Here is a 12,552-nt window from a genome sequence, read left to right as displayed (position 1 = left end):
AATGGCAAAAGCATCCCCACACCCGCGAACATCAAATCATCGAAAGCAAACGGAATAGAAATACCATTCGATTAAGTTGATGCCATTCACTGCTAGACGCGCAGCTATTTCCAAAATGACCGTAGGAATTTCGCATCTCAATTTGGCAAAGTTTTTCCACACAGCTCAATTTATTGAAATCGCCAAAACAAAAAATTTAAGCCTTGACAGCAGCAGCAACAACAACAGCCAGACGTTAGACGTGAGCAACACAACAAACACTGCCATTATCGTATAAATGCCAATAGTTTTGAGATTAGAGGAAATACAGCGAAGTCATGGCAAACAGCTCACGCTGCAAGTATTTAACCAATAAAGATCTCAAATTGCTCGACTACAACAATAACAACAACATCAATAACAATATTGGCAACTGACAACTACGGCTAAAAGAGGGTAATCGCTTTCAATTGAGAACGAGTGTAAAACGACGAAAGCAATCAGACCATCATCATCCATCGGCCCGTCCATGGCAATAGTAAGGAGCACAACCCGTTTCCACAACTCATGCCATCCATACACCTCTACACATGCAGTACGCCAACTTAAAACAAATAAACTGTTCATACACGGTGGAGCAAGACAACTAACTCATCGCTTGAAATACAGGAATATTTAAATTTTTCGACCGTGTGTTCCAAGCTGTAGGTTAAAATGTGGATAGAATTCTGATTATCTCGAGTTATTAGGCATAACAAGTACAACCGTGCTAATCTCGGCCGGGCCAAATCTTGGCAACCCACCACCATAGATTCTGTTATAAATTTCCACAAAGTAGTCTAAGTTGAAGCATATGGATACTTTACGTACCAAATTGGATACCAATTGAAGCTTGAAGGCGTCCAATATATCAAATCGGGAGATCGGTTTATATGGGAGCTATATCAGGTTATACACCGATTAAAACCATTTTTACCACAGATGTTGGATGAGAGCAAAACACTTCATGCAAAATTGCAGCCAATTATGCGGATCGGTTTATATGGCGGCTATATTCAAATCTAACCTATTTGCAATCCCCAACGACCTACATCAATAAGCTGCATCTGGGCATATCTCTATTAGTAGGACCGCTACGTGAATTCGACAGACGGACGGACAGATGGACATGGCTAGATCGACTACGTATGTCAAGACAATCAAGAATGTATATATTTTATGGGTCACAGATCAATATTTCGACGTGTTACAAAAGTAATGCCTAGAATAGTATAACCCCCTCTTAAGACAAAAAAAAATTATCATGCAAATTTTAGGCAAATGTTAGGCTGTAAGCAATACAAAAATACTTGTAATTTGTAACCAATACAAAAATACTATTTTCACTGATTCGAAGCTTATTTAAATATTGAAAAGGTCTCCGTCTCCTTATTCTACATGCAGATTGTAATGCCCCACAGTGCTGTGGAGTGGAAGTATGTTCGCAATTTGCAGTGCTATGAGAGCTGTTAACGAGAATTGTTCAATCACAGATAACAACAATGCGAATGACAAGAACAACTACAACGTCGACCATATTAGACTCAATCACCCAATAGACATTGGGATTCTCTTCCATCGACAACACCAAATGTGGCATGTTCGATTGGAGCTTTGTGTGTGCGAGAGAGAAGGAGAACACAGAAATTGAAAACCCAACCCATAGCTAAGAGAATACTCAAACGGTTCGCACTTTGGCAGAAAAACACAAAAATGGGGAAATGTTTATTTTAATACCTCGCCACAAGTACGATGGCAAAATAAAAATTGAATTCAATGCATTAATTGCTATTAGCATGTATCGATAAAAGAAAACCTCAAAGTCAAATATCGGGTACAAAATATACAAGAGAACCGAATTAAATTCTAAACTAAACTAAATTCTATAATGCTGGGAAAAAAACTAAGCAAGAATGCAGATACTAAACATATTAAATATTGGGTTGCCCAAAAAGTATTTGCGGATTTTTTAAAAGAAAGTAAATGCATTTTTAATAAAACTTAGTATGAACTTTAATCAAATATACTTTTTTACACATTTTTTCTAAAGCAAGCTAAAAGTCACAGCTGATAACTGACAGAAGAAAGAATGCAATTACCGAGTCGCAAGCTGTGAAAAAATGTGTCAACGCCAACTATATGAAAAATCCGCAATTACTTTTTGGGCAACCCAATAGGAATTGTAGGAATTGGAACATATGGACTCTATATCTAAATCTGAACCGACGTTGATGCTAAAAATTATAACATAAAAATTGTGGTCTTACAAGGATTAATCGAGTGATGCATATGGGAGCTATCTCTTAATCTAAGCCGATTTCGATCAAATTCACTAGAAGTATGAACAGTTACTCGCGTGTTAAAGATTCATGAGAGAAATCTTTAGTGACAAATTTTGTAAGGACCAGTGGATAAATGGCCACATTATTGCAATATTAGTCCAAATCGGACAAACATATTCATAGGAGCTATATACAAAACCTGAACAGATGTATTCCAATTTCCATTGGAACCCTCAATCTTTATTCCTTTTGATGGCAATACGTGAAATATGAAATACTAAGGCAAAAGGTTAACAAATACATATTTGTATGCCTAAAGATTAGTACTACGATCCTATCCTATTTCATTCCTATTTTAAAAAGGGACATTATGAATGAAAATGGCAAATATTCCAAGGAATTGTAGCTTTATCAGTAATTTAACGTCATGCTTATGTATATGTACATTCTTTTTAGTTTTAAAATAGATTGTGCATATTGAAAAGGATGCCAAGTTAAACTTAATGTAGTAGCATAATTCTAACTCAAATGTTTACCAATTAAGGGCAGATATAGGTTGGTAATACAAACTCTTCCAGAGTGTATTTCAATTTATTTCGATATTATGATACACAATTATATTAAAACCCTTCCATGTTACTCTAATGATTTTTGCCATTGGACGTACCTATGGCGAAACTTTAAAAATAGCCAATTTCCGGGTTTATCATCCCCCACAACTGGTCCACACGTTTAAAAAAAAAATAAATATTGGTCCGGTAAACGAATAATCGTTTAAGGCTATCGAAACACCTATCATTAAAGTGTTTTTGGTTTTACAACAACAGAAATGTACTTTTACCGTAAGCGAAGTTGCTAAAGGGTTAGTATAAACAAAGTAAGATACATTCAACAAGGTTACGTTTATTGTTACCGTTTGATATGTTGAGGCAAAACTTTATATATTTGCAATAAAGGAAAACTTCGCTATAAAAGTATTTTGTTTCTTGCAAATATGTCTCAAACGTTTTATTTGTTTGCGAGTGCGAAGAAACAAATTGATTTTATATGTGTTTATGTTGCCATAGCTGCTCCGAATAATGTTCGTGGTTTGCTTTTAATTCTGTAAGTGTAAAGAGAGCTCGCACTCACCAAAGCAGCGGAGGGAAAAAGCACGGGGCACTCTCTTTGCCCACCTATGAGATAGACTCACTTCCTTTGGGAGAAATAAGGTAAATAACTGTTAAATACACATTCTTATAATCTCCACCATGGAATGGGGGGTATACTAACTTTATATTTTTGTTGCTAATACCACGAAATATTGGTCTAAGATCCCAGTAAGATATATTCATGATCATCAAATTGAAAACAGTTTTTAAATTTTTCTGTGTTTGTGAAATTTCATCAACATCGGACAAGGCAATCGAGGGTCAGGCGTTAATGGTTTAAGAATGCAATTCGTACATTACTACTGTCTCAGTGATGCAGCCTACCGATGAACACAGAATTACGTCTTGTTCATCCTTTTTCCGGGTTTTTGTAACGAAGGCATTTCATTTTCCTCATATCACTTTTTGGACCAAGGTTGAGCAATAGGAAAATCGGTTCAGTGTAAGATATAGCTCCCATATAATTATATACATCGCCCGAATTTCACCTACAATGACGTAGTAACTACAATTTCATTCAATTGCTCAATTGTATATTATACGTAAGACTTAAATTTGGTACAAAGCAGTAATGTTAAACATTTTACTATGCTGGTGGATTGCATTAGGAGGATTAATATCTGCACCCTCTTTTCAACCTAAACTAACCTATATGCAACGGGAAGCAAATAAATGTTTCACTTGTTGGGGACTTTGGTAAAATTCGGTTCAGTTTCAATTTTTGCAATTCTTTCGAATATTAAAAATCATAAATAGATCAAAATCAATCACCTCCACCATGGGATGGGGGTATACTAATTTCGTCATTCTGTTTGAAACACCTCGAAATATGCATCTAAGACCCCATAAAGTATATACATATATTCTTGATCGGCATGTCATTTTAAGTCGATCTAGCCATGTCCGTGCGTCCGTCTGTCTGTCGAAAGCACGGTAACTTTCGAAGGAGTAAAGCTAGACGCTTGAAATTTTGCACAAATACTTTTTATTAGTGTAGGTCGGTTGAGATTATAAATGGGGCAAATCGGTATATGTTTTGATATAGCTGCCATGTAAACCGATCTTGGGTCTTGACTTCTTGAGCCTCTAGAGAGCGCAATTGTCATCCGATTTGACTCAAAATTTTGCACGTGGTGTTTTGGTATCACTACCAACAACTGTGTTAAGAATGATTTAATTCGGTTCATAATCTGGTATAGCTTTCATATAAACCGATCTTGGATCTTGACTTCTTGAGTCAATAGAGCGCTCATCCGATTTGGCTGCAATTTTGCATGAGGTGTTTTGTTGTGACTTTCAATAACTGTGTTAATTATGGCGCAAATCGGCACATAACCTGATATAGCTGCCATATAAACCGATCTGGGATCTTGTCTTCTTAAACCTCAATTCTCATCTGATTTGGCAGAAATTTTGTACAACGGCTTCTCTCATGACCTTCAACATACGTTTCTAATATGGTCTGAATCGATCAATATCTTGATACAGCTCCCATATAAACCTATTTCCCGATTTTGCTTCTTGAGCCCCTACAAGGCTCAAATCTTACCCGAATAAAGTGAAATATTACACAATGAGACTATAACTTGATATAGCTCCAATAGCATAACAGTTCTTATTCAATATTCTTTGTTTGCCTAAAAAGAGGTACCGCGCATAGAACTCGTCAAATGCGATCCATGGTGGAGGGTATATAGGATTCTGCCCGGCACGCTCTTACTTGTTTTAGTTTATTTCTCTTCTAGTTACCACGTTTTGTGAACAATTGCTAAAAATTAAAACATAAAAGAAAAGTCCCCAAAAAACCAAAACCAAACCAAATACAATTCGCAATTTTTTTTTAAAATTTTATAGGAAATAGGATTGAAACTTTGCATTTCTTTTCTTGCGAAATTAAAATTGTAGATTTAATTAAAATATTAAGTTTGTCACCAACCAGTTACGTGTTTTTGCCTCAATTTTCAGTGTTGAGGGTTTACCATATAGTCACACCAAGCTGGTTTGGAGAGTATCTTGAAGTTATTCGACTTCCTAGAGTCTTAGGGGATTACATTACACAACATAAACAGTCCCATGTATAGATGGAAAGAAATTATGATGGTTTCCTAAGCGAAACCTTTGGTATCGCCATCTTTTAATGCATCATTGTAAGGCTACATGTATTGTGTTATTTGATCTCTATGTTCATAATTTCGGATGAAATATTCATAACACATAATGCCTTCAATATCTAAACACGTGCATAAAACAAAAAGGAAATATAGTACCCATGTGATTATGCTATAGTAAAAATTTATAATGTTAGTTTAAATTTAAGCTTACCGGACCGCTTCACAAAGTAGTGCTTAACGCGATAATCGCAAAACCATGAACGGTGAAATCAAATATTAACTAATGCAAACTTAAATTACAAAGGTAATATTTTAACCAAATCCACAATATTAATCTTGAAAAAAGGGAATTGCACAGTGTTGATCCCATTTCCATCAAAAATCGCAGATATGCATAAAAACAGTCCCTGTCGCATCAAACGGGTAACAGACAAAATATCAGCTATAGAATTAATTCATTTCTAACAAAATAACTTTAAAATTTATCAAAGACATGCCAACACATGCTAAATTAACTTTAAATAAAAAATAGTGGTTTATCAAAAAATATTAAAAAACAAACTTTTTTTAATAATTCTTAAAGTGCAAAACTAAGTGCATGTGCCAATTTGCTTCGCTATTTTTTGTGGGGACTTTTATTTTTTTAATTTTCAGTAATTATTATCAAAATGTGATATTTGAAAGAGCATATCGGCATTTAGACTTATAAGGTCGTGGTTACCAAAAATTTCAAAAGAAGCTTGGTATGGAATGTTTGATTACCCATCTGAAAGCTTATGAAATTACATTACATAATGATACCAAACGATTACTCTTTTACCGGACAATCCGTATAAAATTTTTAGATTACCACGCAAGGACGTTAAATCACATTACTTAGTCGTATACATCATATACATACATCATGGAGTCTCAGATCGTCATTTCCATCAAAAACCTCAATTGATATGGCGACCCTCGTATTGTTCAGACGTAAAGCGCTATTAATCTGCCAAAATTGCACTTTCCTCGTTCATTTTGTTCGAAAAGTGGGAAAGGGGAAAATTAAAAATACAAAAATGTGAATCTTGAAGGAAAAAATAACCAAAACCCGATAAATGATTAGCAAATCTGTGGACAGAGACCATAAGACATCCCAGCCGCCCACTCAAACATGAATATCACAGCTCGTCGTGAGTGTGAATGAAAAAGCTCCCAAAGCAAAACGTTTGCCAATTAAAATGTCGCCACAAACAAAAAAACAAACCGTTGTTCGGATGTAGGTACAAAGAAAACCCCAGATTAAAAGTCAACGAAAGAAGCTTTGCCTGCATCTTTTTGTGGGCAGCGATGGTGTGGACAAGAAATGCGCCCCCAAAAACAAACTCATGGCTAAGAACTAGAAAAAATTACGCCAGCGCAGAACCAATAAAATTCAAGCTACGCCCCTTCTGATGTAAATAAAAGGTGATGCCAAGTTTCAACATTCGCTTTAAGAAACCAGCACACATGAGCGATGAGAGTTTTGCGGAGAGAGCATACTTCAGCTCACCGAGTCTCAACATGTCGGCGAATGGGGGCGGAGTTTGAAGCGCACACCACATCACACACACCAAGTGCCATTATTATCGTAGGTTAGGTTTAGGCCAGACAGCCTTCAATCGACCAGCAACAAAAGCAACAACGAGACCGATAACAATGAATGCTCACTCACTCGTTGCATTAAAAGGAAGGAAGCAGTTAAACAGGTCTAACAACCCATTAGCTGCCGGTGTTTCTTTCCTTTGATTTGTGTGAGTGTGTTTGTGTGTGTGTGCGTGAATGGTGTGTCATGATGGTGGTTGTGCACATTTCACTCCTGCCGTTAGCCATTCACCATTCCTTGTTAAGAGGCTAACAAGTCAAAATCAGACTGTCTCTCCATGCTCTTCTCAATTGTATAGGCCTCCGTGTGTGCGAGTGTGTCGTCAATGGCATGGCCCGCCTGACGTTTTGCAACGGGGCAGTTTACATTTCAGTTAGCGTTAACACCTCCATTTGACGAGTTCGTTTAAGCGCTTTTCATTCATTCATTCATTCATGAAACGGACAAAGAGCGGATCAGAAAAGAAACCCAAACACAACAACAACAAAAGATTTTGTGAAACCGAAAAAGCCCCAATTGTCGTTAATGCGGATTGAAGCTAATTAAGAAGCAAAACAAGAAATCCAAAAGTGTTTAATTGACCGAAAGTGTAAAGTTGAAAACAATTTACAAATCAAATTAAACCCAAAAGCGGTGTTCCTCCAATGAAATAGAATTGTCATCAAAGAAAAGAAAACAAAAGAGATAAATAAATCAGTGTCTGTGTGTTGTGTGTTTCGTGCATTTGGAGTTGGCGTAGCCTATGTGGATTTTGGAATTTTTGTAAATTTGCGTTAATTTAACCTTCAAATTGGCTCCCTCGTATTGCTCCACCATGTCATCACACGAAGAAGATGATCGTGATGATATCGATGAGCAGGAAATCCATGTGGATGTCGATTCGGATTCGCGTTTGTCATGCGGCACAGGTTCAGAGGTCGATATGGATGGAGCAAGTTGTTATGATGAATCGGAAGCTCCTCTAAGGTAGGTGCAAAATGCGAAAAGCACAAAAAAGTTAACTAAAAGTTGAAGATTTTTCTCTCGATCGAAGGATAGCGCTAATGATTGCGAGCCAAAGAAACACATCTACCAAATGAAATAGCTATCTTCAAATTTAAGTCGTCATATTCTAATTGAATTGAATTTTTTTATCTTTACTTTTTAAATAAAAAAAATTAAAGAACTATTTTATGTGCCTTAAGCTATGGTATAAAATTGTTCTTGTACCAAAGTCAATTTCCTAAAATGCAAACATACCTGTCCATTCATTTAAAGAATTTTCTCCTCAAAATAATTTGGAAAAGTGGACATCTGAATAAACTTTTCCGCAGCAATTTTCTACCTTAATCAATGGTACCGAAAATATGGCTCGTATGGCTAGGATCGTCTGGAAAACTTTAATTCGTTGTTTATGTATAATTTACTGAGGTTATTATTTGGGATATAGATCCTAGGTTACGCCCCTTAACCCACACGCAAAAAAATTATTCGTTCCAGATAAATATTGGGTTGCCCAAAAAGTACATGCGGATTTTTTTAAAAGAAAGTAAATGCATTTTTAATAAATCTCTGACACCTGGTTTCGAGGTGTCTCCCACCACCTGATCTATCGATCGATCTTTTGGTCTTCCTGGTTTGCCTGTACCACCGTGTTTGCCTTCAAAAGACTTCTTTGTTAGAGCTTCTTCATCCATTCTGACAACATGACCTAGCCAACGCAGCCATTGTCTTTTGATGCGTGTAACTATGCTATCGTCGTCATACAGTTCGCCTATATTCTCCATTAACGCAAACTGGTCCATATATCTTACGAAGAATCTTTCTCTCTAATACTTCAAGCACTGTCTCATCTGTTTTCACAAGTACCCATGCATCAGAATCATATAACAACACGGGTAGTGGCCTTGTTTCTAAACTGCTTACTTAGTCCAAAGTAGCATCTGTTTGCCAGTATTATTCATCGCTTAATCTCAAAACTGGTGTCATTCTTTTAGGTTACGGCGTTGCCGAGGTAGATAATGTTACTGACTATCTCAAAGTTGTGGTTTTCAACTTTCTACATTTTCTTTATCTGCTCGGTTATACAGGGTGTTTTGGGAGTTGAGACCATCCATTTCGTCTTATCTCCCTCTACTGCCATACCCATTTTCACTCTCTCTCTCTCTTTTGATTCTTTCAAAGGCTGTCTCCTTGTCTGAAACCTCGTTTGGTACTAAATGGTTCGGAGAGATTCTTTCCTATTCTTGCTGAGAAACGCGTAGCAGCAAGTGTCATCCTGCAGAGTCTTATTAGTTTTGCAGGGATACCAAACTCAGACATGGCTTGAAATACCTTTGAACGTAAAGGAGTATCGAAGGCGGCTTTGTAGTCAACAAAGAGATGGTAGGTGTTGATTTCTCCTTCTCGGGTCTTTTCCAGGATTTGGCGCAGTGTGAATATCTGGTCCAGAGTGGATTTATCAGGTCTAAAGCCGCATTGCTAGGGCCCTTAGGTTAGGACTTAACATGTTTAAATGCAGTAACAGTAAGATAATAGGAAAAGATTAACAAAAAACGAATTTGTATCTTACCAAATCCGTCGGTAAAATTAGTTTACATATTTCTAAATCATAAGCATGCCCAACATAGGCTTTGATCATTTAATTGATGTTTTTATGATATATGATAATAACGTCCCAATGAGACGCCCAGTACATCGAATATATTTGTCATTGATATTTTTCGAAAGCATTTACAATGAAAAGGGTAGCTAGTAGTTTGGTGCAACGTAAGGATAATACATCAGGTTCAGATAACATGTTGTCTTGGCATAGGTCCATAGGAGACAGGAGGAGGACCACTCCCATTAAGACACTGAAGACTACTCTAGACATACAGATTAAGTGTGAGAATGGCTAGAGGATAGGAACATGTTATACCATTGCAGTATAATCTAGGCAACGACTAGAAAACCTGGAAGGAATGGAAGAGGTTATGGAGCGGATGTCTGGCACTTGAGGTCGAGTGCGAGCCACTGCTACCAGCAGTACATTCTTAGATTAACAGAACTCTGGTATTGCCATCTAAAATATCATGCTATAAAGATGGATCAAACCAAAGGACAGAGTGATCCTGGGGGTCTTCATTGAGAACTCAGGGACTGAGATCTGTTTTGGACAGCCTTACCATAACAAAGTCCTGCATGCGGAGATCCAGACGATCACGGAATGCGTGAGGTGGTGTGGTGTTAAAGCGAGAACGTCGTCACGAACAGTCAATAAACTTGGTTAACGCGAAGACATTCGGGGTGATGCAGTTCGAGTTAAGACCGTGGGGCACGAACGTACATTTAACACTGTGGAACAGCGAAGCAGTCGGTAGGACGACGAAAATCCTATGAGGAAATCCGGATAATGAGAAGACGAGGTTAAGGTGCATGTCCATAGTTAAATGGGGCGGCCAATTATCCGCATCCTCTTTCGACCTAACCTTAACTTACTTATGTTTTGGAGTTAATAGAATAAATTTCGTATTCTACTCGCCTCGTCTTGATCGGTCTACTTTTCCATTTTTGGAGGGGTTTTTATGGGCGGAAGAGTGGCATTCCTGAAATTGGGTGACTAATTTAGACACGATATTCGTATTTATCGTTAAATACTTTTTTTTTGAGTCCCATATTGCCCAGGTGAAGGGTCGGTTTTGAGTAACCCCATGCAAATTGTTGTATAACATTCGTTCTCTACTTCCAAATATCTTTCATTTGAGTCCCATACCATTCCGATCGGTTCATTTTTCTGCTTCCTACATGAGAACATTTTGTTCCCTATTTTCAAGAAAATCGGTTTAGTCGTTTTCAAATCTACTTACAAGAAAGGCAATTTGACATTTATAAATGTAATATACCAAGCAAATCTTTGAATTATTTTTTAAGAAGTTTAGAAAACGTTCAGTCTAATCTGTTTTGGGGAAACGACTCGTTTTCATAAACATCTCAACTGGTGAGAACAGTTGAGATGTTTTCAAAAACGAGTTAAACAAAACAAGTCAGAGTGGACTTAGCATTACAACCAGGTGGGATTTGGGCTGTACTCTAAAGATCTAGAACTGGTCATATCGAAAAGGACCGACCACTGCAGTGTGTATCAAGCGGCGATCCTTGCAATTAAGGAAGTGGTGAAATGGCTAAGATATAATGTCATTACGACGATTGGCATTAATATCTTCTCAGACAGCTAATAAATTCCTGAAAAACGTATTTCTGAACATGAAAACCGCCCTCGACTGTCGCAGATCTCTCAACGAGATGGCTGAACAGTTCAAAATTCAACTATTCTGGCTGCCAGAGATATCCCAGGGAATTGTAAAGTAGACGAGCTTGCGAGACTAGGAACGACCCTAAACATTCCAGGGATACTGGGTATGCCTCTAGCGATATGTAAGCTAAGTTTTCAGGACCAGGGCCGAAGGACAAGGAATTATAGAAAGTCACAAAGAGGGGGCTATGCGCATTCCAAAACAATGTGGCCTAATCTAGATTTGAAGAGGTCCCCGCTTTGCTGTCATTGGCTAGAATAGACGTCTCAGTCATTGTGTCCGACATGAAGGGTCACTGACAGACTGAAGGTTGCCAGCAACGACTTTTGCAGAAGCTGTGACGACATCGAAGAAGAAGAGACTATAGAATACATTATGTGTGTGTGTCCCACTCTAGCAGTCTCATTAGGTTCTCATTTCTTTGAGAACCTGTCTGATTTAGAGGATGTGAACATTCGCAATTTATTGGACTTTCTAAAGCGATCTGGATGGTTGAACAGTAGGAATTAGAAGGCATCTTCCTTCTTCTGTTCCTGTGGTATCACAATGGACGAAAACGTCTAAGTGAGTCTGATGGCAGGCTGGCACTTAAACCTAACCTAGCATTAGAATACAACTCAAATAAAATCTTTTGAGTATATGTTCGATTTTTTTATTTCTTTTAACTTAACATTTGTTGGCTTAACATTGCCTTCCAAATCGCTGGAAAAAATCTCTGAAATACTAACTTCAACCAGCTTCAATGAAAAACTTCGTAACCTGAAAAAAAAAAACTTATTATTTATACTCGGCACATGATAGTTAAAAATTGTCTCGCATATGCACTAAAAGCTGCTGCGTTTATTGACCGGCCATTTTTTTGTTTTGCTGTATTTTTGTTATTCATAAAACAATAAATCAAAAAAGCTTTTAAAGTTAAACGTGACCAAAATCAAAACAAATGCGAGTGTGTACACAAAATAAACAAACAACATTGGTTCCAGTTGTACGGCAGGTATTACTCTGGATTGCGTGTCGTTTCCCCTTGAGGAACTCAAATCTGAGCTATGCTAAGCCAAAATGAACGGAATGAATTCAAATTCGAGCCAAAAT

At 37.3% G+C, this 12,552-nt stretch overlaps 1 protein-coding gene across 1 annotated transcript in view; it reads left to right on the top strand.

Moving 5' to 3' along the window:
* Positions 1 to 7,578: 7,578 nt before the first annotated feature.
* LOC106083785 (T-cell leukemia homeobox protein 3) overlaps positions 7,579 to 12,552 on the top strand; it is a 63,734-nt gene continuing 58,760 nt past the window's right edge. Inside the window, exon 1 of the mRNA XM_013247035.2 lies at positions 7,579 to 8,152. Coding sequence (XP_013102489.1) covers positions 8,001 to 8,152 — 152 coding nt within the window. The 5' untranslated portion in view covers positions 7,579 to 8,000. The remainder of the gene's footprint in view (positions 8,153 to 12,552) is intronic.

This window comes from Stomoxys calcitrans, chromosome 2 (genome assembly GCF_963082655.1).
Source record: "Stomoxys calcitrans chromosome 2, idStoCalc2.1, whole genome shotgun sequence".
NCBI classification, from domain to species: domain Eukaryota; kingdom Metazoa; phylum Arthropoda; class Insecta; order Diptera; family Muscidae; genus Stomoxys; species Stomoxys calcitrans.
This window is presented reverse-complemented; position numbering and strand designations above follow the sequence as displayed.